We start from the raw sequence: 27,361 nt of genomic DNA, 5'->3' as shown, positions 1-27,361 counted from the left end.
ATCACTACTGGGAGAACCATAGCTTTAACTATACGGACCTTTGTCGGCAAGGTGATGTCTCTGCTTTTTAAGATGCTGTCTAGGTTTGTCATTGCTTTTCTCCCAAGAAGCAGGCGTCTTTTAATTTCGTGACTGCTGTCACCATCTGCAGTGATCAAGGAGCCCAAGAAAGTAAAATCTCTCACTGCCTCCATTTCTTCCCCTTCTATTTGCCAGGAGGTGATGGGACCAGTGGCCATGATCTTGGTTTTTTTGATGTTGAGCTTCAGACCATATTTTGCGCTCTCCTCTTTCACCCTCATTAAAAGGTTCTTTAATTCCTCCTCACTTTCTGCCATCAAGGTTGTGTCATCTGCATATCTGAGGTTGTTGATATTTCTTCCGGCAATCTTAATTCCTGCTTGGGATTCATCTAGTCCAGCCTTTCGCATGATGAATTCTGCATATAAGTTAAATAAGCAGGGAGACAATATACAACCTTGTCGTACTCCTTTCCCAATTTTGAACCAATCAGTTGTTCCATATCCAGTTCTAACTGTAGCTTCTTGTCCCACATAGAGATTTCTCAGGAGACAGATGAGGAGATCAGGCACTCCCATTTCTTTAAGAACTTGCCATAGTTTGCTGTGGTCGACACAGTCAAAGGCTTTTGCATAGTCAATGAAGCAGAAGTAGACGTTTTTCTGGAACTCTAGCTTTCTCCATAATCCAGCGCATGTTTGCTATTTGGTCTCTGGTTCCTCTGCCCCTTCGAAATCCAGCTTGCACTTCTGGGAGTTCTCGGTCCACATACTGCCTAAGCCTGCCTTGTAGAATTTTAAGCATAACCTTGCTAGCGTGTGAAATGAGCGCAATTGTGCGGTAGTTGGAGCATTCTTTGGCACTGCCCTTCTTTGGAATTGGGATGTAGACTGATCTTCTCCAATCCTCTGGCCATTGCTGAGTTTTCCAAACTTGCTGGCATATTGGGTGTAGCACCTTAACAGCATCATCTTTTAAAATTTTAAATAGTTCAGCTGGAATATCATCACTTCCACAGGCTTTGTTATTAGCAGTGCTTTCTAAGGCAGTGCTTTGTTCTATTACATATGATTTATTTTGCAATAAATTAGGCTTAGATGTTACTCCTCAAGGCTGAGCTTCTGTATTGAACTCTGCTAACCATGTGCTCATGTCCCTGGATATGGACCACATCAGTGTGACAGGAGACCGGAATGATGAATCCCAGGTGACGCTGAGTTGCGGGGAGGCACCAGGCCTTGTGGTTATCACCCAACAATTAGATCATTAAGAATTATGAACTGCTTGTTTCATTGAGACTTATGGCCCATGGGGCTTACTCCCAGGCAAGTAAGTCCAGGTTCTCATTCAGTGCATTGTAGCCATGTGTCCCATTGAACTTAAAGGGAATTCTGGCTAACGAGGCGAAGAAGAAGAAGAAGAAGAAGAAGAAGAAGAAGAAGAAGAAGAAGAAGAAGAAGAAGAAGAAGAAGAAGAGGAGGAGGAGGAGGAGGAGGAGGAGGAGGAGGAGGAGGAGGAGGAGGAGGAGGAGGAGGAGGGGTAGTTTGGATTTGATATCCCACTTTATCACTACCCATTTTTCTGGTGTCGCTTTGCCCATCTATGGGCACCAGAAAATGGCCAGTGTCAGAAGTCGTGTCTACGCATGTCCGGAAGTAGGCGCAACTTCCGGTGTCGCTTCGCCCATCTATGGGCACCGAAAATGGCCGGCACCGGAAGTTGCATCTACCGGCACTGGCCATTTTCGGTGCCCATAGATGGGCAAAGCGACACCAGAAGTTGCGCCTACTTCCGGACATGCATAGACACGACTTCCAGCGCCAGCCATTTTCTGGTGCCCATAGATGGGCAAAGCGACACCAGAAAAATGGCCGCTGACAGGAGCCAAAATAAGGGAGATTAACGGGAGAGGAGCTCAAACGGGAGACCAGCGGGAAAGGGTAAGAAAAAAGGGGGTTTCCTGGGAAATACAGGGTACTTGGCAGCTATGATCCCATATAAACATAAAAACATAGAACATAAATGTTTTATTTGTTTTTGGGAGCTGCCCAGAGTGGCTGAGGCATTATTATTATTATTATTATTATTATTATTATTATTATTATTCCAACAACAATCGGTACCCACCTCCCTGCTTTTGCTAGGTTCAAAGGGAGCTACCGTATAAGCATAAATATGCAATCTTGTTTGCACACACTGGCAGCCAAAACTCTTCTTCACATTCCAATAGGTGGGTGAGGAAACACTGCCCCTGCCCTTCTGCCCTTTTCCCAAGTCTTGAGGAAGTGCTTCTTGACTGGGGTCTACATGAAGCAGAGCTTCTCAATGTGGCTGAGAGTAAGACAGACAAGGGAGAAAGACCTGCACATCACTATAACAGAGTTGGTGACTTGCCACATGCCAGCACCTCTTCCAACATAAAACAATATGGAAGAGTTGGAAAGGGTTCAGAAAAGGGAAACGAGAGATGGAATGACTCCCCCATGAAGAAAGAGTAGAAGCTGCCATGATGGAAATTTATAAAACTATCCATGAAATGGAAAAAATGGGTGAAGCCGTTTTCTCCCTCTCTCGTGAAACTAGAACTTGTGTATGTCTAACGAAGCTGAAAGTTGGAAGGTTTGGGACTGATAAAAGGCAGTCCTTCGCGCAGTGCATAGACACTCGGCGGGGTGGAGGTCAGTGAGTTCAACAGATATTCTTTTTGTTTGTTACTTTACTATGAACTTTGTTTTTTACTTTACTAGAAACCCAGCCAGATGGGTGGGGTAGAAATATTACTATTATTATTATTATTATTATTATTATTATTATTATTATTATTATTCTAGTTTCAGGTAGGTAGCCATGTTGGTTTGATGTAGTTGAAACAAAATTTAAAAAATTCCTTCCAGCAGCACCTTAGAGCGCATACCTATGACAAACTTAGTTGGTCTCTAAGGTGCTGCTGGAAGGAATTTTATTATTATTATTATTATGCATTGTAAACTGCCCTGTGTTTCTCTGAGAAAGGGCAGTACAGAAATTTACTGAGTGAATGAATCTCTCTCTCTCTCTCTCTCTATATATATATATATATGTAAAAATCATGAAACTGCGTTCTACACTTTTCTCCGTAACCGCTTGACCGATCGTCCTGAAATTTTGACACAACTCTCCACTCTGACCTGTCCATCTTGGGTGGCCCTGCATGGCATAGCTCATAGCTTCTCTGAGTTATTCAAGCCCCTTCGCCACGACAAGGCATTGATCCATGAAGGGGATGCTATATGTCATAGAGTTGTTTATTTGTTTTTCCTGCTAGTAAATAAAAGGTCCTGTCTGAGTGGTGTGTCAGTGGTGATCTGCTTGAGGCATGCACTGAATCCCAACTCCTACAGTACAAGAGATTTTTGGGGTTTTCACCATACCTGCCAAGTTCCTGCCTGAAAAATAAGGGATCGGACCGGAAGTAGCAGACCGGAAGTAGCGCTGTCGCCATTTTGGAACTGGGCGAAGCATGCTCAGAAGTTACTTTTGATGCTGCTCTGCCCAGTTCCAAAATGGCCGCCACACCAGAAGTCACGCTGCAGCCATTTTGGAAGTGGGCAGAGCAGCATCAAAAGTCGCTTCTGAGCATGCTCCGCCCAGTTCCAAAATGGCCGCCGCACCAAAATAAACCCGGGGGAAACAAAAAAGTCCGTTTTTTCGGCTGGGAACAGCTGGGAAAACGGGGGTTTCTCAGGGAATACGGGTGACTTGGCAGCTATGGTTTTCACAAACCCTGTAGTCCTAAATTGTTCCCTAATTATATAAGTTAAACAGGACAATCAGCCTCTATAAATTTCAGATAGGCTAACTTTTGTCACAGAGCACCTTGTTGTTCTTTGATGATTATCTCACAAGATCAGAAAGATTCCCCACCAGAGATTCATAATGATGATGATGATGATGATGATGATGATGATGATGATCATAACTGTGAGACTGTGTTTTTTCCACAAATGTTTGGATGTGACCAGCTTCCTGCTCCATTGTCCTGCTCAGAATTTAAAGCCGCAGCTGGGAGCTTTTGCAAAGATGTTTTTCTCCAGCCCTGCACCTGTGCATGAAGAGTTCAGGATGCTGTGAAGGCAATGTGTCTTTCTTTCCCTTATAATTTTCAAAATCATAGTTATTATTTTCATCTTCTTCTCAACCAAACTCCAGGTGTTTGTCCAAAGATCACCTTTGAGTCCATTAAAATAAACCTCAAAATTGAGAGCAATAATTGCATCTGAGCTGGAAATGCCTTCTGCACCTCTGGGAGTTTGGGATGAGATTTAGGTAAGTTGGACTACGTGGGGTGTGAAGTCTTGGTTCGGCTCCATCAACATTAAGAATGCTACTGATCTTTGAAGAAAGCGTTTGGCTTCATCTAATGATTCTTTGAGAGGATTCTTTGTGATTCTCACAAGCGAAAGGGCTGTGTCCAGGAAGACACAGAATGGTACTGCTCATGTGGCTGCTGCTGTTGCTGCCTTTTGCAGATTGTGGGATGGAGATGAAATGCCCCTTAACTTTGGAGAGAGATTGGATAGACAGATTCAATTATTACAGGCCAGGAGACCACCTCATTGGTGGGGTCATCTCTGCCACAAGGGCTTTATTCAATCCACACATATTCAATGAGCCTCCCTCAACCAGCTTTTATCAGTAAGTCGTTTTATGGGCATGGGTTTACTGCTGCTGCACTAGCACCAATTTCGTGAGCCCCAAATACCAGGCTCTCTCCAGCTTCCCTCTACTCATTTGGTGGATGCTGCTACGATCCCATCAGCTGCCAGCCTTTTCAGAAACTGCTGCTAGTAAGGTCCCTTTTCAACTGTAAAGCAAAGTAGCATAGGACAATGACATAAATTTCATCTGCAAAACAAACACCCAATTCGTTTTTTCAGCCCGGCGAGACAGAGCCATGTGTCTAAATCCATTTCATTTTGGTTTTGCGAGTGGAAAAGTTCAGGGCACCCTAGCCTTTTTCTGCTCTCCCTCCCTACCCCATATGCAATCCTTCCATGTACTGCCTATGTAAGCAGTAAACTTTGCTCAATTCCAGCTTTCCTGTAGCAAAATAGGACCAGATTCACTATGAACCTCGGCTGCTGGTACATTTTCAAAGAAACACTTGTAAGTCACTTTTAGATTACATATTTATTGCACATGCATTCTGTTTTGTTTCCACGGTGCTTGAAGGGAAGGTATATGATACCTGCTGTTTATTGAGCATTCTTACTTATCTGTTTGCCTAATATGACATTGCATCAAGCAATTGTCTTCCTACACTTTGCAGTGCATTTTCCCTTCATCCTTTTTTACTTTTCTTGGAGCCTGTTAGGCTCCTATCATAGGGATGAACTGGCCTCCAGCAAAGCAATAGTGAGGAGTGATCCCTTCCTTCTGGAGGCATCACTAGCTTGATATACAGTTTTTGGCAACACACTTGTACTTGGTCAACTCTTTAGACATGTAAAAAAGGATGCTTAAGAGGCTGGGATAAGGGACCCAGGTGGCACTGTGGGTTAAACCACTGAGCCTAGGGCTTGCTGATCAGAAGGTCAGCGGTTCAAATCCCTGTGACGGGGTGAGCTCCCGTTGCTCGGTCCCAGCTCCTGCCAACCTAGCAGTTCAAAAGCACATCAAAATGCAAGTAGATAAATAGGAACCGCTACAGCGGAAAGGTAAACGGCGTTTCCATGTGCTGCTCTGGTTCACCAGAAGTGGCTTTGTCATGCTGGCCACATGCCCTGGAAGCTGTACGCCAACTCCCTCGGCCAATAATGCGAGATGAGCGTGCAACGCCAGAGCCGGTCACGACTGGACCTAATGGTCAGGGGTCCCTTTACCTTTACCTTTTAAGAGGCTGGGATAGGATCACCAACTTAGCAAAGATACTGTTTTGACATCTGCAGAAGAACTTCCTGACAGTAAGAGCTGTTCAGCAGTGGAATTTGCTGCCAAGAAGTGTGGTGGAGTCTCCTTCTTTGGAGGTCTTTAAGCGGAGGCTTGACAGCCATGTGTCAAGAATGCTTTGATGGTGTTTCCTGCTTAGCAGGGGGTTGGACTGGATGGCCCTTGTGGTCTCTTCCAACTCTATGATTCTATGATTCTATCTATCTTCAGCACTGTCTTCTACTACAGTTTCCCTTCTTACAGAAAAGAAACACAGGTTGGAGGGACCAAAAGATACCTTACAAACCAACCAACCTCCTGTCCCTGCCATCTCATGACAATGCAAAATAAAAATATAAAATAATTAAAATAGGAAAACTAGAGAAATACTATCCTGAATAATCATCTGCATTAGCTTTGTTTTCCAATGGATAATGGCTATTGATTAGCAAAGGCTACCCGGCTACCCAAACATTAAGTGAGGATTGGCTGTCGTCAAGTTTACAGCTTCGTCTCTGGATCAGTAATATTCTTGAACTTGAATCCAGAAATTTATATTATCCGTAAAAGCTTGTAAAAAAGAAAGGAAGGAAAAAGCCAGAGTAGAAACTTACCTGTTCATTGAATGTTGGATGCTTCTAATGTTGGAATATGTATCCTTTTGCAGGAAAGCATCCAGAAAATATTGGCAACTCCTGTCCTTCTTGTTTGCCATTCAAGAAATCAACCAGAGCCCCAGGCTTTTACCCAACATCACTCTGGGGTACAGCATCCACGAGAACTTCTTTGATGGGAGGGTAACGTGTGAATCTTTGCTAGACCTGCTCTCCACTGGGCAGGCAAATGTTCCAAACTACAACTTTGGAGGACAGAATAATCTGCTTGCTGTTCTTGAAGGGGCTGACACTCAAAACTCCATCCAGATTTCGAACATGTTGGGCACCTATAAAATCCCTCAGGTAGGGATGGAGAGGGTGTGGCGTCTTCTGGCTGAGTGTGTGGTGTTGGCGTTAAATGATAACGGAGGCAGACACTTGTTTCTAAAACAGTATTGCAAAAGTAAATAAATTTATTTACCTACTTGTATTGCAAAAAGTGATTTGAGAGAGCTTTCACTGCTCCTGGAGGACAGGCATACATCTTTCTTTTATCACATACTCATCGTTACTCAAATGGGATACTCAGAATTTGAAAACAACAGAAGGAAGCCTTCCACATACCAGTTTACTGTGGACATACCAGTTTACTATGATTCATAGAATCATAGAGTTGGAAGAGACCACAAGGGCCATCCAGTCCAACCCCCTGCCAAGCAGGAAACACCATCAAAGCATTCCTGACAGATGGCTGTCAAGCCTCTGCTTAAAGACCTCCAAAGAAGGATTCCTTGGCAGCAAATTCCACTGCCGAACAGCTCTTACTCTCAGGATTCCTCCTAATGTTTAGGTGGAATCTTCTTTCTTGTAGCTTGAATGTCTAGTAGTATAAAAGTATGTAAAGAATAAATAAGAATAGGGATTTGGGGAACATGGTTCTGCTGAAGAAAAGCCTAGGCAAAAGAATTTGTCTTTACAAGGTAGATATCGTGTTTCTCTGAAAATAAGCCATACCCCAAAAATAAGCCATAGTGATAGACATTTTAACTTTGTAGGTTAAACTGTACCATACTTAATTTTTAAAAAAAGACATCCCCTGAAAATAAGCCACCGTGTTTTTTTGTTTGTTTTTTTGAGGAAAAATAAATATAAGACGGTGTCTTATTTTTGGAGAAACACTGTATTTGTCACTTGGGATAAGAAATCAACTTGGATCCGATATGTAACAAGCCAACAATCTTCCTTCTCTTCCCAGGTCACTTATGCTTTTGTCTCTCATGTTCTGAATGAGAAGAGGCAGTTTCCTTTTTTCTACCGGATGGTCCCCAAAGAAGAAGCCCTGTACCCAGGGATTGTCAAGCTGCTCCAGCACTTCCGATGGACCTTGATTGGCCTCCTTGCACCAGACACTGACAACGGAGTGAGGTTCATGACGACCTTGACGCCTGTGCTCATTGAGAGTGGGATTTGTGTTCCCATCTCACAAATCGTCCAAGGAGGACTGAATTTTGCACCGATAAATTTTCATTCGTTCTCTAAGTGGAAACAAGTTAATCTCTTTGTTTACTATGCAGACACTATTTATGTCTTAAATGGAATTTTATTTATAGAACTGATGTACAAGTTGATAAAACCCGTTGGGGGGAAAATCTTGATCACAACAGCAATGTGGGACATCTCATTGGAGTTGATGTATGGAGGCTTATCTTTCCAACCTATCCATGGTATTTTTTCTTTCTTGCTTGAGACAAACAAACAGACAAACTACGGTGATTTCCTGCCCCTATTGCTTGCTATCAATGAGTTTGTGGAGGAAGGTTTTAATTGTTCATATTTAAAGCATGCACTGACAGTGAAAGGCTGGACAAGATGCAGAGAGAGAGATAATCTGGATTTGCTGCCACAAGATGACTGGGGGGGAATCCTGTCTCTCGACAACCACAGGATTTACAACACGGTCCAAGCTGTGGCACACGCCTTAAATGCTGCAGATTCGTCAAGATCTAGGCAAAGAGTGGCAGGCAGTCTGAACATTCAAAAGCTACAGCCATGGCAGGTACTTCCTTTCCCATCACAGATATCTCTGCAAATTGACTGCAAAGTTCCAGAATCATTATATTTGAATTGTCTGAGTAAATCTGAAATGCTGTGGGGAGGTGAGATTTTGGAAACCCCTTTGTGAAGTGCCCTGAATTGGTCCCCCTTTATGCCCCCTTACACTGGCCTCTAAGGATGAGACCCCTCTGGTATCAATCCCAAACACCCTCTTTGTCTGCTGTGACTCATTTTAATTAAGACCCTTGCCTTTTACATATACAGTGGTACCTCAGGTTGCCGACCCGATCCGTTCCGGGGTGCCGTTCGCACCCCGAAAAGTCCGCAACCTGAGCAGCGCTTCTGCGCATGCGCAAAGTGCGCAGAACACTTCTGCGCATGCACGGGGTGAAACCCGGAAGTAGACACTTCTGGGTCTGCCGCATTTGTAACCTGAAAAAACGCAACCAGCGGGTGCAAAATGAGGTATGACTGTATGTTCCTTTGTGAATGGGATATCATATCCTCCGACATTTCTCTGAGGAAAATAGGGAGGCCCTAAATAATCATCATCATCATCATCTGACCGGGTTCTCCCAGCAGCTGTGAACAGTTTCCAACATATATGAAAACATAAAAAACATTTAAAAAATTTTTAAAAAACCCTCCCCTATACTTGGGTGCCTTCAGATGTCTTCTAAAGGTTGTATAGTTGTATAATTACTTAGCTCCTTGGCTCAGGGGTCACATTAATCCATACTCTCCAACATTTCTCTGATGAAAATAAGTACGTTCTAATGGAAAGCAGGACAGCTTCTGTAAATCCGGGACTGTGCCTGGAAAACAGGGACACTTGGAGGGTCTAGGATATATCATTTACACAGGCTCTCCCTGAGCCTTCTACCCTCCTCACTGATGTGCTACTTGGGCACCTACCAAGCTCCACTAAGCTCCAGCCTTTCTCCTAAGGGACTGTGTGTTGCTGGAGCCTGAATCCAGCAAGTGTCTGGTTAGCTTAGGTTCTCATTATGTTAGTGTCTGAAATATATGGATATATGTAATATTTCAGGTGTCTTTACATTGTTGACCGATTAATATGCATTGAACTAACCCATCCCTCCTTTCATGTATCAAAATTTGTTGTATTTGGTTTCATTATTTGTTGTTGTTTAGTCATTTAGTCGTGTCCAACCTCTTCGTGACCCTATGGACCATTGCACGCCAGGCACTCCTGTTTTGCACTGCCTCCCGCAGTTTGGTCAGACTCATGTTGGTAGCTTTGAGAACACTGTCCAATCATCTCGTCCTCTGTCGTCCCCTTCTCCTTGTGCCCGCCATCTTTCCCAACATCAGGGTCTTTTCCAGGGAGTCTTCTCTTCTCAAAGCAGATAATAGCTACGTGCAGGGAATATGTTTCGATCAAGGAGCACAATTTAATGTTGAAGCAAGAATATCTGTCCCAACTACATAATGACATTACCCTAAGACTTGCTTGCCAGAAGTCCCATTAAGTTCAATGGGTTATATTCTCAGATAAGCCCCATTGGGTGAAAACAGTGAAAAAGACACACAGCTACTTGAGTCTGCACAGTGCTGTTCCGCATATTCTAAACATTGCCTTTTTCTTGGCTGTTCTAGCTCCACCATTTCCTGGGAAACGGTCAGTTTTACAATTCTTCCATGGAGGGAGTATATTTGGATGAGAATGGGGAATTGGCAGGCGATTTGGACATTTTGCATTGGGTGAGGTTTCCCAATAAGTCCATCCTGGGAGTCAAGTTTGGGAATATCAAGAGACAGGGATCCCCACTCCTACAGGTGACCATCGACCAGGATGTGATTATGTGGCCCAAATGGTTCAACCAGGTAGGTGAAATAATCTCTGAAATTTTATTGCATCTCCCATCTCATAAGCTTTTATAATGACGCCATGTTTTTTGTGGGGCTACCTTCAAAGGCTTATCAACATCAGAATGCCATATTTCTTAATTATCTAATGGTGGGTCCCTGTGAAACTCAATATAGGCCCCCGAATTTGGGGTGCAATTTTAAGGGGGTTGTTTAATTTAGTAACTAGATGAGGTGTCCCAAAGCTTCCACACACCCTTTCCTATTTATAAATATATCCCTCACAAAAGTGAGGCTTTTAGCAACCTCACTTTCTGAAATTCTCCTGCGAACACACATTGGATGAAACTGTTTCCTAGTGACTTCCAGGAAAGGGTGCAATAGGTTTGTGTTCAGGAATAAGATAGGACCTCATCTGAATGCTTCTGCAGCTTGCAAAGGTATTTAATCACCCCACCTCCACCAGTGAATAAGAGTACGTTGGCAAACAAAAAACAAAAAAACCCAATCCTTTCCCCTTTTCTACCTCAAACACAGGTTGTGGGGGAAGTGGAACCATTTCACTTTATAATATTTATTCTTATTAAGGGTGGCTAGCCCAATCCCCTTATCCAGACCTTTAGAAAGTTTCATGTGCCTCCCAAGAGCCCCCTCCTCCTTTTTTAAATAGCATTTATTGAAAAAGTCTTTATTGACTTCTCCAGTAGAACTACTGTTGTCATACTGCCCAAATGTTTTGTGATCCACGCTCAGCAAATAAAATTCCCTGGGTGAGTGATACAGTCTTTGTTTCATTGGGTTCAGTTCTCCCCATTTATCCATCACCTTGACATTTTTTGTTTGCTCACTTGTTTGCCTGTTTGCTTTTAGAAAACTCATCTTCACCATCATTTTGGCACAACTTCCTCTTAACTTGCATATTTTTATAGGCGATCCTAAAATCTCTTGGAGGATTGATGATATGTAATCCCATTTGGCTGCTCCCTCATTGAACAGCTGCATTTTGTACTAGCTGTGCAGTTTCCAAGCTGTCTTCAAAGGTACCCTGATTATAGGACAGCCAGACAGTTGTCAGCGCTTGGATAACAGAGACCGGACCTGCCAGGCCCAGAAAGAGCCATTGTTTCCCATTGATACCACCTGGGTCTCAAGCAACTATGCAGCATAGGTGCCATTTCACGCCGAAGATTGTGGGTGCCCACAACAAAGGGCTTCAGCTTTGCCCATTGACTTTGTGGCGGCCCAGCCCCACAAATATATTATTGTGGGTGCTGAAGTGTCAGGAATGAGCCAGCTCCTAGTGGAATGTTACAGCTGGCTGCTAAACAGAGAGGATTAGTTCTGACTCAGGCTAAACAGCGGTCAGTGCCCAGTGCTACTCCCCCTGCCCCTTGGAAGGCCGGTTGCCAAGGGAACGGCTGAGAGCATCAAAGCTCTCAGGAAGCTCAAACAGGCGGGAATAGACACATAGATAGTCTGTCAGAACAGGAAGAGGCTGAAGCTAATCCAATAAGTCTGAAGAGTTGGCGAATGGGAGGGCTGCCAGATAGGAAGCAAAACAAGAGAAACAAGGGGCGATGGTTCGATATATTCTGTAGACACTGGAAGGAGTCTTCAGAAGAGTCATCTTGAGTGATAATACCAGTGGCTGTGTTAGAGCCGTCCGGAGCTATCTGTTTGTTTTTGCAACAAATCCTCCTTTTTATTACCTATGCTTACTGTGTTATCAAGCTGGGAACCTGGACTCCTGACACGAAGCAGCCATGGCCCCCTGGAGTTGGCTCCAGTGCTAAGGAGTTGTAGTTTTTAGTAACAAGCTTCAAATTAAAATTGTGCCCTTTCCAACCCTGTGCCTCATTTCCATAGGAAAAAAAATAGACCTAACACATTTTCTTTGCCGCCCCTTGTTTTTATGTTCAGACCCTGCCTCCTTCCAGGTGTGTGGAAAGTTGCCGCCCTGGATTTGTCAAGATGGTTCAGGAAGGAAAGCCACTCTGCTGCTACGACTGCATTCCCTGCCCAGAAGGAACCATCTCCTCTCAAGAAGGTGGGTGACTCCAGTGGCTTTTTTTGGGAAATTTAGAACTGGCTATAATCCATGCACAGAGTGTGACCCTCTACAACACACCTGTGCATTTTCCACCTGTGTGTGTGCATACATGCTTTCTTATTTAGAGTCACATTCCATGACCTTTAGAAATCTACACAGAGTTGGAGAGAATCATCAGAACTGGGAAATTGATAGCACAGCTGCAGAAGACTGATGGTGTTTCCTGCTTGGAAGGGGGTTGGACTGGATGGCCCTTGTGGTCTCTTCCAACTCTATGATTCTATTATTCTATGACTGTTCATCATGAACTGCGACATGTGGTGTTATTTTCTTGCACAAATATTCCATATAGTTCTGCCCCTTCTAGAATGTCATATTGGATATTTTTGGATCAGGAGCCTATTTATAATATGGACATATTCTCAAGAAAGTTGTCTTTCTTGTTATATAATTAAATCTTTCATTTTAGAAACATTGGTGAATGCTATGTGGAGAGTGGCAGTGGAGTCCACAGAAACTCAAGTTGTGCTCTTCAACTTGGGAAACCTGAGTTCTGCCCAAAGTTTCATGAGTTTCATAACTGTTCCATACGTTAAATTGTTGTCACAATGGGCTTGGAATGACAAGATAGAAATGCATCAATATATAAATACCTGCAAAGCAAGGAACAGGAATGACTAGAAGACTAGTCCATTTTCCTTCCCTGAAACCACATGACAGTGTTACTGTGACATTAAAGGAGGGCCTTCGGCCTAGCAGGTGCCTAGCAGGTGGAATGTTCTCCCTGTTGACTTCACAAATAATGCAAAACACACCTGTTGCCTGAGGTTTTACCTGACACGTGATATTCGTAATACTGTTTCCTGATCCCATTCATCACATATGATTGTATTGGATTTTATAATGCTTTCTAATAGTGTGAACCAGTTTGGAATTAATTTCTGAAAATGAAAAGCAATTTAGGAGGATATAAGATCAATAATCCTCTTGTTTTCGCAGATGCAGAGCATTGCGCCAAGTGTCCAGAGAATCAGCATCAAAACAAGGACAAAGATCAATGTGACCCTAAGGTTATCACCTTCCTGACTTATGAAGAAGACATGGGGATTGTCCTATCTTCCTTTGCTCTATTCTTATCAATAACCACAAGTTTTGTGTTAGGAATCTTCATTACATACAAGAAAACTCCCATAGTAAAAGCCAACAACAGAGATCTCTCGTACATCCTCCTTTTCTCACTCCTGCTTTCATTTTTGTCTTCCTTCCTCTTCATTGGCCGGCCAAGGAAAGTGACCTGCCTTCTCCAGCAATCTGCCTTCAGCATCATCTTCTCACTTGCCGTCTCTTCTGTGCTGGCCAAAACCATCACTGTGGTGCTGGCCTTCCTTGCTACAAAGCCAGGAAACAAGGTGAGGAGATGGCTAGGGAAATGTCTGGCCAACTCCATTGTCATTTCCTGTTCCAGTGTCCAAGTTGCCATCTGCAGCATCTGGTTGGGAATCTTTCCCCCATTCCCAGACTCTGACATGAAGTCCCAACCTGGGCAGATCATCCTGCAATGTAATGAAGGGTCTGCTGCCATGTTTTATGGTGCCCTGGGCTACATGGGCTTTCTGTCTGCCATCTGCTTCACGGTGGCTTTCCTAGCCAGGAAACTGCCTGGGTCCTTCAATGAAGCCAAGCTGATCACCTTCAGCATGCTGGTCTTCTGCAGTGTTTGGGTGTCTTTTGTTCCCACCTACCTGAGCACCAAGGGGAAATACATGGTAGCCGTTCAGGTCTTCTCCATCTTGGCCTCCAGTGCTGGGCTTCTGGGCTGCCTCTTCCTTCCCAAGTGCTACATTATTTTATTGAGGTCTGATCTGAATACAAAGGCATATATTACAACAACTAAATTAGAAATCTGATTATTCCAAGACTTTTTTCCAAAGGTGTCATTTCGTCAATTTAATGCCAAACCTCAGTGTTGTTGTTGCTGTTGTTTTACGTTACACAAATATCCTCCATCTTACCACTCTGTTCATACACTGTTCTAGGGCCTTTCCCGGAATTCTATGGTTATGCCGAGAAATAAGAGCTGAGTACCTTCAGCATACTGATGGCACCGTGTTCCAAAATTCTTCTTTTTTTTACATAAATCTTTTATTAAATCTTTGTTTATGGCACAACAAAATAAAAAACAAAGTTATATAAAACAAAAATAGAAAAAGAAACAGAAACAGAAAGAGAAAGATGTACATGTTTAGGGGGAGAAGGGGAGAAGGAAAAAGAGTAAGAGAAGTAAAGCAAAATAATTTCTTGTTCTCTGCCCGCCAGTTACATAAAAATAATTATTCAAAACATTTGCTCCACAATAACATCCCACTACAAACCAGTATTTTTCAAACTTTAATCCCAAATACCACAATTTCATTTTCCTTTTCACACAAAAGGTCCAAAAGGGGTTTCCTTTAACAAATGTCAACAATAGTTTTTCTCTAATTAAATGTATCAACTTTGTCTCCAATGATTTTAGCAACCATGGCTCAATATTAAATAATGGTGATTCTTTCCCTCTTTGGACATATAAGTCTCTCCGCTGTGATCATATATTGAGACAATTTTCCATAATCCTTTTCTTATTATGTATTTATTGGTTCTCACCCAGAAAGGATATTTAATTTCCACTTCCTGTTGCATTTGGGTGGTGAAAAAACTACTATTGTGTATCCAAGCCTTTTTGTATAAATACTGGTCTCTGATCTGGGCCTAATGGCCCCCATTTGAATGAAGTACATCATGAGAACCAAATGTCTTTACACTGTTAGCCTTCCTCGGCTGTCTTTTATTCGTGAAAGATTCTTATTCTGCATCACAATCTCCTTAATAAAGTGTTGCATGTATTCCTTGTGCAGTTTCTTTAAGTACAATTGGCTTTGAATCTGGTTCCTGAATACTTGGATATAGGCTACTAAGTAATCTATGAACTGGGGACTTGAAAAACAGGGAGTGGGCTGTTTTGCTTTTGTCTTTGCAAATTGCACTGTTAGACGCGGGTGGCGCTGTGGTCTAAACCACAGAGGCTAGGGCTTGCTGATCAGAAGGTCAGAGGTTCGAATCCCTGCGACAGGGTGAGCTCCCGTTGCTCAGTGCCTGTTCCTGCCAACCTAGCAGTTCGAAAGCACGTCAAAGTGCAAGTAGATAAATAGGTACTGCTCTAGCGGGAAGGTAACGGCATTTCCGTGCACTGCTCTGGTTCACCATAAGCGGCTTAGTCATGCTGGCCACATGACCCAGAAGGTGTACGCTGGATCCCTCAGCCAATAAAGCGAGATGAACGCCGCAACCCCAGAATCGTCCGTGAGTGGACCTAATGGTCAGGGGTCCCTTTACCTTTACCTTTGAAAATTGCAAGGATGTCAGGAAAATATCTGAAATTCTTCTTTCTCGGGACTCAAGGACTATAGAGGTGGTAGCAGTACTGCTGGGTAGAGTTGGCTTTTCTTGGGTTGTTTTATGACATCTGCAGGAAAAGGAAATTCTTCACATTGACAAACTTTTAATGCTGCTTAATTGGGACATAACAGATATCAGTTCTATTATACAACAAACCGCAAAATATTAAAGTGATACAGTGGTGTGGAAGAATTGAGCTTATATCCCACTCTCCAGGTCACACAGACACATACATTTATTATAGATATAATATGTTTTAATATTTTAATTATTTCATGGGATTTATATATCATGGTTGTAATAAAATCAAAGTGGGTTTCCAAAGAATAAAATAGTCGAATCAAATAGTTGAAACAGTTGAAACCAGCTATTTCACACATCCAAAAATGATTTAAATCAAGGACCAGCTAAAAACCAGATGAAAACAACACTGAGAAACAACATGTCAACATTCTGCATGTCTGGATGGGCAATTGAATAAGAGATACCATCTGGGTTGTCTCTTCACTGGGATAAATGTTTTTATGAGGCACAAAAAGAGTACACATTAAGAGCTGTTCAGCAGTGGAACAGATTCCCACAAGAGGTGGTGGACTCTCCGTCCATGGAGGTTTCCAAGCAAAGGTTGGAAGGTCATGGATGCATTGCAGGGGGTTGGACTAGATTACCCTCGGGTCCCTTCCAATTCTATGATTCTATGTTGAACACATTCTTACATTTCAATTATTTCCAAGTTCATATGTTGTTGTTTAGTCGTTTAGTTGTGTCCGACTCTTCGTGACCCCATGGATCTGAGCACGCCATTCACTCCTGTCTTCCACTGCCTCCTGCAGCTTGGTCAAACTCATGTTGGTAGCTTCAAGAACACTGTCCAAACATCTCGTCCTCTGTCATCCCCTTCTCCTTGTGCCCTCAATCTTTCCCAACATCAGGGTCTTTTCCAGGGAGTCTTCTCTTCTCATGATGTGGCCAAAATATTGGAGCCTCAGCTTCAGGATCTGTCCTTCCAGTGAGCACTCAGGGCTGATTTCCGTAAGAATGGATAGGGTTGATCTTCTTGCAGTCCATGGGACTCTCAAGAGTCTCCTCCAGCACCATAATTCAAAAGCGTCAATTCTTCGGCAATCATCCTTCTTCATGGTCCAGCTCTCACTTCCATACATCTCTAGTTTAATTAATTCTGTGTTTTAATTTAAATGAATATTTCCAATTTATTTTATCTTTTGTCTGACTCTGGACGAGTATGTGAGCTTTATTACTACTATGCTGAACATAAAGGCTTAAAACTGAATACTTTAAGACTCAGTTGCCATCTTTAAATATTCTTGTCAGGTAATCTTTTGTATTCAGATCAGGCCTCAATACAATAATATAGCATTTTGGCATGAAGATACAACCCAGAAGCCCAGCACTGGAGGCCAAGATAGAGAAGATCTGCACAGCCACCATGTACTTCCCCTTGGTGCTCAGGTAGGTGGGAACAAAGGACACCCAAACACTGCAGAAAACCAGCATGCTGAAGGTGATCAGCTTGGCTTCATTGAAGGACCCAGGCAGTTTCCTGGCTAGGAAAGCTACCATGAAGCAGAGGGCAGACAGGAAGCCCATATAGCCAAGGGCACCATAAAACATGGCAGCAGACCCTTCATTACATTGCAGGATGATCTGCCCAGGTTGGGAGTTCATGTCAGAGTCTGGGAATGGGGGAGACGTTCCCAACCAGATAGCGCAGATGACAACTTGGACACTGGAACAGGAAATGACAATGGAGTTCGCCAGACTTTTCCCTAGCCATCTTCTCACCTTGTTCCCTGGCTTTGTGGCCAGGAAGGCCAGAACCACAGTGATGGTTTTAGCCAACACAGAAGAGACGGCAACTGAGAAGATGATGCTGAAGGCAGATTGCTGGAGAAGGCAGGTGGCTTTATTTGGCAGGCCAATGAAGAGAAAGGAGGACAAAAATGAAAGCAGGAGCACAACAAAGGAGAACATCGATGGCAGAGCAAGAAATGGAACTTAAAGACTTGATCTTAAGCCTGAAGAGCGACATTGGAGAAATAAAACAAGACATAACAGAAATTAAAAAAGAAATGAACGATAGATTGAAAAGCTTGGAAGAGAAAGTAGAAAAAATGGAGGGAAGACAGGAAACAAATGAAAAGGACAAGCAGGAAATTAAGGAACGATTAGAGACTGCAGAGGGCAAAATTAATGAAACTACGGAAACGACCCAACAGATAAACAATACAAGCCAAGCAATGGAAAAGACACTGAAAAATCTTGCCAAAGATAAAAGAGAGGAGAAAAAAGAAAAAGAAAAAATGAAGAAAGATATGGAAAAACAGCAAACGACGCTAGAGGCAACCCAAGATGCTTTGGCAATGATACAGATGAAGATGAGAGAAAAAATTTTGAGGTTCAGGAACATCCCGGAGATGGCAAATGAAGACATCGAAAAGAGAATAGTGCCAGCCCTGGCAAACTGGTTGCAATTGGAGGAACTGGAGGTTGAAACACGCATTGAAAGTGCCTTCAGAGTCAACTCCAGAAAAGCCAGGGAAAACAACTGGCCAGGGGACTGCTTAGTCACTTTTACGACCATGTGGCTAAGAAATAAGATCATGCAGACCAAGGGAAAGAAGAAATTAATTATGGATGGAGCCGAAATAATCGTGATGAAGGAAATACCCCCAAGGCTGTTACAAAAAAGGAAGAAATATAACTTTATAGCAAAGCCCCTAAAAGCCAAAAGGATTTTTTTCCGATGGGAATATCCAGAGGGTCTGGCTTTTTCATTCAAAGGGAGATGGAGGAAGTTCGACTCAGTCGACTCCGCAGACAGATTCTATAGGACTTATGCCCAAGAACTTGGGGGGGACAAACCTAGACTAAAGAATGACCAATCGGATAGTGACGACACAGATGACGACGTGGCCGGAGAAGTGAGGGAAGAAGAAGGGGGGCAAGAAGAAGAAGGGGAGATTTGATTTGAATTGGTGATAATTAATTGTTGTTGCTTTCTCTCTATCTCTCTCCCTCTCTCTCCAATTCCTGAGTTGTTCTCTATCTGCGTTCTCCTTCCAAGTTTTGTCTAAATTTAATATTATAACAGTGAGGTATTACTTCACTTGATATTTTAATTTTGAATCTAATAAAATTTCTTCAAAACAACAACAACAACAACAAACAACAGTATATATATTATAATTGAAATAGCACCAACGCTAACTGTAGTACACTACCAAGAATAACAAAATAAATTAATAACATTAAGAAAGGGGTTATAGAATAGAATAAAATAAATATGAATCTCAAAATTATCTCATGGAATGTAAATGGATTGAACAATAAAAAAAAAAGAAATAGAGTAAGCCATATTTTAAGGAAACAAAATTGGGATATAATATGTCTCCAAGAGACCCATGTTAATATCAAACATGAGAGGGTATTAAAAAATGAAAAATTAGGAGAGGAATTTATCACGGCAGGTGAAAAGAAAAAAAGGGGGGTAGTGATGTATATAAAGAATAAATGGAACCCAGAGTTAATTTGGAAAGACAAGGAGGGGAGAATAATAATGGTAAGAATAAAAATAGAAGGGGCTCAGCTGATTTTGGTGGGACTATATGCACCTAATGGAGGGAAAGTAAATTTTTTCAAAAAAGTAGAAACCCAATTAATGAATTATGCAGGAGAAAAATTTATAATAATGGGGGACCTAAATGGTGTAATTAATCCGGAATTAGATAAATCAATAGTTAAATGCAATAAAAAAGTGAATAGATTGCCAAAAAAATTTGGGGAGATGATGGAAAATTTAGAACTGGTCGACGTATGGAGATATAAAAATCCAATTCAGAAAGAATTCACCTACTTTTCAATGCGCCACCAAACGGCGAGCAGGATAGATTCAATATGGGTCCCAAAGGAGATTTTATTAAAAGTTCAAAAAGTAGAAATTAAAGCACAAACAATTTCCGACCATAGCCCCGTAGAAATGATATTAAAAGATGAATTCAAAGACAGAAGATGGAGGCTAAACGTGTTCCTTTTGAACAATGAAAAAAGAATTCAAGAGGTAAACAGACTGATGAAAGAATATTTTGTGGATAATAATAATGGAGATGTTGACCCTCAAGTGGTGTGGGATGCCGGAAAGGCAGTAGTAAGGGGCTACTTTATACAAGCAAATTCGGAAATAAGAAAAGCAAGAAATAAAAAGATGGAAGACTTAAGAGAAGAAATAAAGAGGAAAGAAAAACTCTGGTATAAAACGAATAAGAAAGAGACTATGCAGGAAATAAAAATTTTGAGGGGGGAATATGAAAATTTGGTTGATAATGAAATCGAACAACAAATCCAATTTTGGAAATATAAAAATTTTGAATGGGCCAACAAACCAAGCAAATTGTTATCATGGCAAATTAAAAAGAGGAACAAGGATAAAATAATAAGTAGAATCAATGTAGAAGGGAAGCTTATAGACAAGCCCAAGGAAATCATAAAAGCCTTCGAAAATTATTATAAAGCATTATATCAAGGAGAAGAGGTAAAGGATAAAGAGATAGATAACTATATAGAAAAAATTAACTTACCTAAATTGACAACAGGAAAAACTGATTTAATAAATAAAGAAATTACAATAGCAGAATTAAAAGAGGCAATAAAAGACATGAAAAAAGGGAAAGCCCCCGGCCCGGATGGCCTACCGATTGAATATTACAAAAATCTCCAAGATGACACCTTGACCCATCTGATAAATTTAATGAATACAGCCCTTACGACAGGATCCATTCCTAAATCTTGGAGCGAGGCTCAAATTGTACTCCTTCCCAAACCAGGCACAGACCCAGAAAAAATAACCAATTATAGGCCAATCTCATTATTAAACACTGATTATAAAATCTTCGCAAAAATCCTAGCAAGCAGATTAAATAAAATTATAGAAGAATTAATTCATAGTGATCAAGCGGGCTTTGTTAAAGGCAGGAGAGCAAGAGATAATATAAGAATTATCGTCAATATAGTCGAATGCTTAGAAAACAGAAGAGATAAGAAAGCGGCAATTTTAGCCATTGACGCAGAAAAAGCATTCGACAGAGTGTCATGGAAATTCATGTTGAGAACAATAAAAGAAATAAAATTAGGGGATAAAATTGAAAAGGCAATTGGCGCAATTTATGAAAATCAAAAAGCTAATTTGTTAATAAATGGGAAATTTACAGACAATATAAACATTACAAGAGGCACCAGGCAGGGGTGCCCTCTTTCGCCACTGCTCTTCATAATTACGTTGGAATCGCTATTGAAAACAATAAGGGAAGATGAAAAAATAAAAGGCATAATAATTGGCAATAGAAATTATAAAGTCAGGGCTTTCGCTGATGATTTAGTGATAACAACAGAAGACCCCCTAATTAGTGTCCCCCAAGCGTTATTAAGAATTACAGAATATGGGAAATTAGCAGGATTAAAACTAAATTATGATAAAACGAATATGTTAACGAGAAACTTGGAAAATGATGAAAAAGGTAATTTGCAGGAAATAACTGGATTAAAAATAAATAAAAAAATGAAATATTTAGGAATCAGGATGACCAATAAAAATATTGATTTAATACAGGAGAATTATATAGCCACATGGAAGGAAATAAAAAAGAAAATGGAAGCTTGGGAAAAATTAAAGATATCTTTTATGGGCAGAATATCTTTAATTAAGATGTGTGTCATCCCAAAAATGAATTATCTATTCCAGAATTTGCCGATTCTAGGCAAAGAAAAACATTTCAAGGATTGGAGAAAGGACATATCAAATTTCATCTGGAATGGGAGAAAACCAAGAATAAGGTATAAAATTATGATAGATCATAGGAAGAGAGGGGGGGTCGGATTACCAGATATTGAGCTATACCATGACGCGGCAGCCCTGACCTGGCTTAAAGACTGGATGGATCTAGAAAATAATGAGTTGTTGGACTTGGAAGGAGAAGGAATACGCTCTGGGTGGCATTGGTACCTTTTGAGAGACAATGTAAGTAAAAAAAACATCTTTATGTTCAATATCATAAGAAAATCTCTATACAAAGTGTGGCAAAAGTACAGAAGACACTTCGAACCCAGAACTCCCTGGTGGGTATCCCCACTAGAAATCGTGGCTGTTAAAAGACGCAACACGGAAGGTAGGTGGCCAACCTATAGAACCCTCCTAGAGGAAAAAGAAGGAGTATTAAAAATAAAGGAATATGCAGAAGTCAAAAGTTATTTTAGCAGTTGGTTACAATATTTTCAAGTAAACCAAAGGTTTCAACAAGATAAAAAATTTGGATTCGAGAAAGAAAAATCAAAATTGGAGGAAATATTATTGGGGTCCAAAGAGAACCATATAAAAAATTTATACCAAATTTTATTGACATGGGAAACGGAAGAAGAATTGACAAAAAATTCAATGATTAGATGGGGCCAAGATTTGGGGAGGACAATAATGATGAACAAATGGGAAAACTTATGGGATAGAGATTCTAAATTTACCCCCAATTATGATATAAAAGAAAATTTGCTAAAAATGCAGAACAGATGGCACCTAACGCCGGAGAAGCTGGCAAAGATGTATCCGGACGTTAGTAACCAATGCTGGAGATGCCAAAATGAGATAGGCACCTATATCCATATGTGGTGGGGATGTAAACACATCAGGGTGTTCTGGGAGGAAGTGTACAGGGAACTGAAAAAAATGGTGAAATATTCATTTAAGAAAAAACCAGAGATCTTCCTACTAGGAATGTTAGGGGAAGACATCAAGCCACAGGACAGATGTCTGATAAGCTACGCCACAGCAGCAGCAAGATTACTGATCGCAAAAGAATGGAAGTCCCAAAAGGTACCAACTAAGGAGGAATGGCAAATCAAGGTGTTGAACTATTGCAATCTGGCTAAGAAATATGAGGAAGTAAAGGGAATAAAGAAAGAGGATAGTGTGAAAAATTGGAAATTATTTACGGATTATATTAAGTGCCAGGCGGAAAAACCAAACCTATTACAGGATATTTAAACGCTCAAATGAAAGCATAGTAAGAGAAAGAGGAAAAGGAGACAAAAGGAAAAGAAATAGGAAAAAACATATAAGAAAATGTTAAAAGCATAATAAAATAAATGGTATATTGTTAGAAAGGTGCAGTCGTAATTAAGAAGAAAAATTGACAAGACAGTTTAGTGAAGGTTGAGAAGAAGGGAAACGGGTTGGGGGGAGGGGGGAGAGCAAATCGATGTATTCTTAGATATTGTCTAATTAAATGGACACACATGTGTATTTTGTAACTTTTTGTTAATTGTGTTTGTTTGTTTGTTTGTTTTTTCCATATATATATATGTATATATATGTATATATATATATATATGTTTGTTTGTTTGTCTGTTTGTTTGTCCGTTTTCCTTTTGTTTTGTTTTTTCTCCGTTTTTAGACCTGTGTGATGAATTGTAAATAACCAATAAAGAATTTTTTTAATAAAAAAAAAATGAAAGCAGGAGTGAGAGAAGGAGGATGTAGGAGAGGTCCCGGTTGTTAGCTTTCACTATAGGAGTTTCCTGGTATTTTATGAAGATCCCTAACACAAAGCCTATGGTTAAGGATAAGAAGAGGGCAAAGAAAGATAGGACGATCCCCATGTTTTCTTCATAAGTCAAGAAGGTGATAATCTTGGGGACACATTGATCTCGGGCCTTGTTTGGATGTTGATCATTTGGACATTTGACACAACGCTCTGCATCTGCAAAAAAACAAGACTAATAACAGCCTTATATCTAACAGGACAGTTTTTACTTTAAAGAAGGAAATCTTGGGGTGGGGCATGGAACATGATATCACAATTGAGAGGGTTCTTCTGCACGCCTCACAATACAGTGGTACCTCGCAAGACGAATGCCCTGCAAGACGAATTTTTCGCAAGACGAATGCATCTTGCGATCTGATGGTGACTCGCAAGATGAATTCGTTTTGCGAAAAATTTGTCTTGCAAATCGCAGTTTCCCATAGGAATGCATTAAAATTTAATTCATGCGTTCCTATGGGCAAAAAAAAGAAATTTCAATGCATTCCTATGGGAAACCGCGATTCGCAATACGAATTTTTCACAAAACGAATTGACTCACGGAACAAATTAAATTCATCTTGCGAGGCACCACTGTAACTCCATCAGGTGATTTACAGTGAGAAACATAGGCTTTTGTGAATTTATGCATTCATTCCTGCTCCTCGATGGACAGGCATTTATTGATTTATGCGTTTCTATCCTGCCTTTTCAAGCAGACTACAATATTAGCAAACAAATAAAATACTAATCTGTATAGAAGTGGCCTGCAACCCAAGTCCATGAGGCCATTTTAGAAATTGAGAAAACTCTTCAGGTAGGTTGTGGTTATCTAGTGTTAATCCTACTCAGAAGAGACCATGGAAATAGACATACGGTAAGTAACTTCAGACCTATGCCCTCTTCCTGAAGGGTGGACCTTTCCACTGAAGTCACCCACCTTCTTGAGTGGAGATGGTCCCTTCTGGGCAGGGAATGCAGTCATAGCAGCAAAGTGGCTTTCCTTCCTGAACCATCCTGAGGAACCCAGGGTGACATCTTTCCACACACCTGGAAGGCGGCAGCGGCTAGAAATAAAGACACAGAGAGCCAAGGGAAATGTGCTAGAGCTAATTTATCTATTGAAATAAGGTAAGACACAGGTTTGGGAGGGATTCAATGGGGCCTCTGCAACCATGGTTTACCTATAAGCTTGTAAGTGTGCAAAACCATAACAGCTACATTGCCACTTCAGGTCTGTTCAGTGCTGGGCAGCCAGATGGGATCACATGGCCCCAGTACTCCGAGAGATGCATTGGCTGCCTGTTTGGTATGGTGTTGGGACTTGTATGAAAAGTCCTTAAATGTTCAGGACCCAATTACTTAAAGGAGATGTATAGGAGAAGCCTATGTGGTGTAGTGGTTAAGAGCAGTAGACTCGTAATCTGGGGAACCTGCACAATTTGATACTGAGCCACAAAGCTATCTCCTAACTCCATAAGAAAGATATATTTTCCTGCAGTGTAGTGTAGTGGTTAAGAGCGGTAGACTCGTAATCTGGGGAACCGGGTTCATGTCTCCGCTCCTCCACATGCAGCTGCTGGGTGACCTTGGGCTAGTCACACTTCTTTGAAGTCTCTCAGCCCCACCCACCTCACAGAGTGTTTGTTGTGGGGGAGGAGGGGAAAGGAGATTGTTAGCCGCTTTGAGACTTCTTCGGGTAGTGATAAAGCGGGATATCAAATCCAAACTCTTCTTATAGTCCAAAAGACTAGCAGAACAATCTGCATGCTAACACACGGCAAGGCCTTGTCTGCTGTGGCATCCTGGATGTGTGACTTCTAAGGAAGGGCAAGCTAAAAGTATAATAAATAATAATATTGCTTCCCTGTTCATTCCTGTGTCCACATCATTTCTTCTGTTGATTCTCCTGGGTCCAATTTTATAATGCACACCTATCCGCTTATGTCAAAATATATGTGGTCAAGGGGAACACAGTAGAAACTACTATTTTCAAGTTTCCGATTCAATAGAATTTTTCATTACCTACTTTACACACACACACACACACACACACACACACACACACACACACACACACCAAAAAAAAAAGATACCCTGCCCCAAGCCTCTCTGTTAGATCTTGAAGAACTGTTGAATGTTGGCATTGGAATGCCTTTGAAGGAAGCCCCCCCCCCACACACACACACACAAAACTTGGTACACTTATTAGACCTTGAGGGACAGGAAATACTGTGAAATGAAAGAGATGGTTTATCCCACCTTATTTTTCCATTTGAGCCATGCAATGACACTCTGGTCAATGGTGAACTGTACACCTGTGGATCCCTGTCTGCTGATACTCCCAAGCTTCAGTTTAGAAATGGACCTATTGGTAGACTTCATCCAGTTCACAATGTCCAAGTCAGCTGCCAACTCTCCATTCTCATCCAAGTACACTCTGTCCATGGAAGAATTGTAGAACTGGGAGTTTCCCATGAAAGGGTGGAGCTAGAATGGCAAAGAGAACAGCAGCATTTTGAAGACAGGAACCCACCATGGCTACTCCATTTCGCTCATTTCTTGCTTGGTTCTCCTTTGACCAGTGGCTGATAGTTATGTGTCCTTAAAAAGTTGGCTACATTAATTCAAGGTAACATGCAGGTAAGAAAGACTAAGGCTGCCATCCTGTATATGCGTGTCAGGGAACATGTTTCACTGAACCTAAAATGAAGGTTCAGAAGGGAGCTGGGTATGTTTAGCCTGGGGAAGAGAAGGTTAAGGGGTGATATGATAGCCATGTTCAAACATATAAAAGGATGTCATATAGAGGAGGGAGAAAGGTTGTTTTCTGCTGCTCCAGAAAAGTGGACATGGAGCAATGGATTCAAGCTACAAGAAAGAAGATTCCACCTAAACATTAGGAAGAACTTCCTGACAGTAAGAGCTGTTCGGCAGTGGAATTTGCTGCCAAGGAGTGTGGTGGAGTCTCCTTCTTTGGAGGTCTTTAAGCGGAGGCTTGACAGCCATCTGTCAGGAATGCTTTGATGGTGTTTCCTGCTTGACAGGGGGTTGGACTGGATAGCCCTTGTGGTCTCTTCCAACTCTATGATTCTATGTTTTGCTAGACCTACGTAAGTAGTGAGGGAAAACATGTAATTTTATTACACAGCAAGAGACAACTGTCTTCCTTCCTTCAGCATCAATGTGGGCTGGCTGAGCTAACTGTTAGGTGTGATTGGAGCTGGTTGACTGACTGTAGCAAAAGAGAGGTCACTAATGGCTCATTGTCATCTTGAAAAAGGTGACAAGTGTCCATGTTGGAAAAGGGAATACCTGCCATGGCTGTAGCCTTTGAGCTTCCAGCTTCATCACCCTCTGTTGAGAATACGCAGCATTTAAGGCACGTGCCACAGTTTGGACAATATTGTAAATCTTGTCGCTGTCTAGAGAGAGGATTCTTTGCAAAAAATCTTGTGGCAACATTTCCAGTTTCTTTCTCTCTCTGCACCTGGTCCAGCCTTTCACTGACGATGCATGCCTTAAATAGAAACAATTATAATCTGCCTCCACAATCTTTTTCATAACAGGGAAAAGGTGAGGGGAAATATCATAGTTTCTCCATTCCTTTACCATAATAGGGAAGGAAAGAAAACCATGGATATGTTGGAAAGTTATGCTACTGTGCATTAAATCCAAAGTGAGTTCCCCCATAGCCGTTGTGATCAAGACTTTCCCTGCAAGAGGTTTTATTAACATGCCAAATACATATTGTATCATTTGTATTCCAATTAAGATATAATTTGTGTCCACATAGTAAACAAATACGTGGACTTGTCTCCACTTGAAGAAGGAACGAAAACTGATCACTGCATCATTCTTATTCCCCAGTGGGATATTTTGTAAGA

At 41.4% G+C, this 27,361-nt stretch overlaps 2 protein-coding genes across 2 annotated transcripts; one reads left to right on the top strand and one right to left on the bottom strand.

The window, feature by feature from the left end:
- The first annotated feature begins 6,860 nt into the window (after window positions 1–6,860).
- On the top strand, window positions 6,861–14,363 carry LOC118080181 (vomeronasal type-2 receptor 26-like). The gene is made up of 5 exons (XM_035105109.2): window positions 6,861–6,887; window positions 7,780–7,944; window positions 8,284–8,580; window positions 12,327–12,453; window positions 13,456–14,363. The coding sequence occupies exons 1-5, from the start codon at window positions 6,861–6,863 to the stop codon at window positions 14,361–14,363; spliced, it is 1,524 nt and encodes a 507-aa protein (XP_034961000.2).
- A 2,830-nt stretch (window positions 14,364–17,193) lies between these two features.
- On the bottom strand, window positions 17,194–25,922 carry LOC118080182 (vomeronasal type-2 receptor 26-like). The gene is made up of 4 exons (XM_060272234.1): window positions 25,737–25,922; window positions 24,415–24,541; window positions 23,417–23,654; window positions 17,194–17,866 (listed from the first exon to the last, which is right to left on the bottom strand). Exons 1-4 carry the CDS (start codon window positions 25,920–25,922, stop codon window positions 17,194–17,196), a joined length of 1,224 nt encoding a protein of 407 aa, XP_060128217.1.
- Between the last annotated feature and the right edge of the window lie 1,439 nt (window positions 25,923–27,361).

Source organism: Zootoca vivipara, chromosome 2 (assembly GCF_963506605.1).
Source record: "Zootoca vivipara chromosome 2, rZooViv1.1, whole genome shotgun sequence".
Lineage (NCBI taxonomy): Eukaryota > Metazoa > Chordata > Lepidosauria > Squamata > Lacertidae > Zootoca > Zootoca vivipara.
The sequence above is the reverse complement of the archived record's forward strand: the minus strand, read 5'-3'. Positions and strand labels throughout refer to the sequence as shown.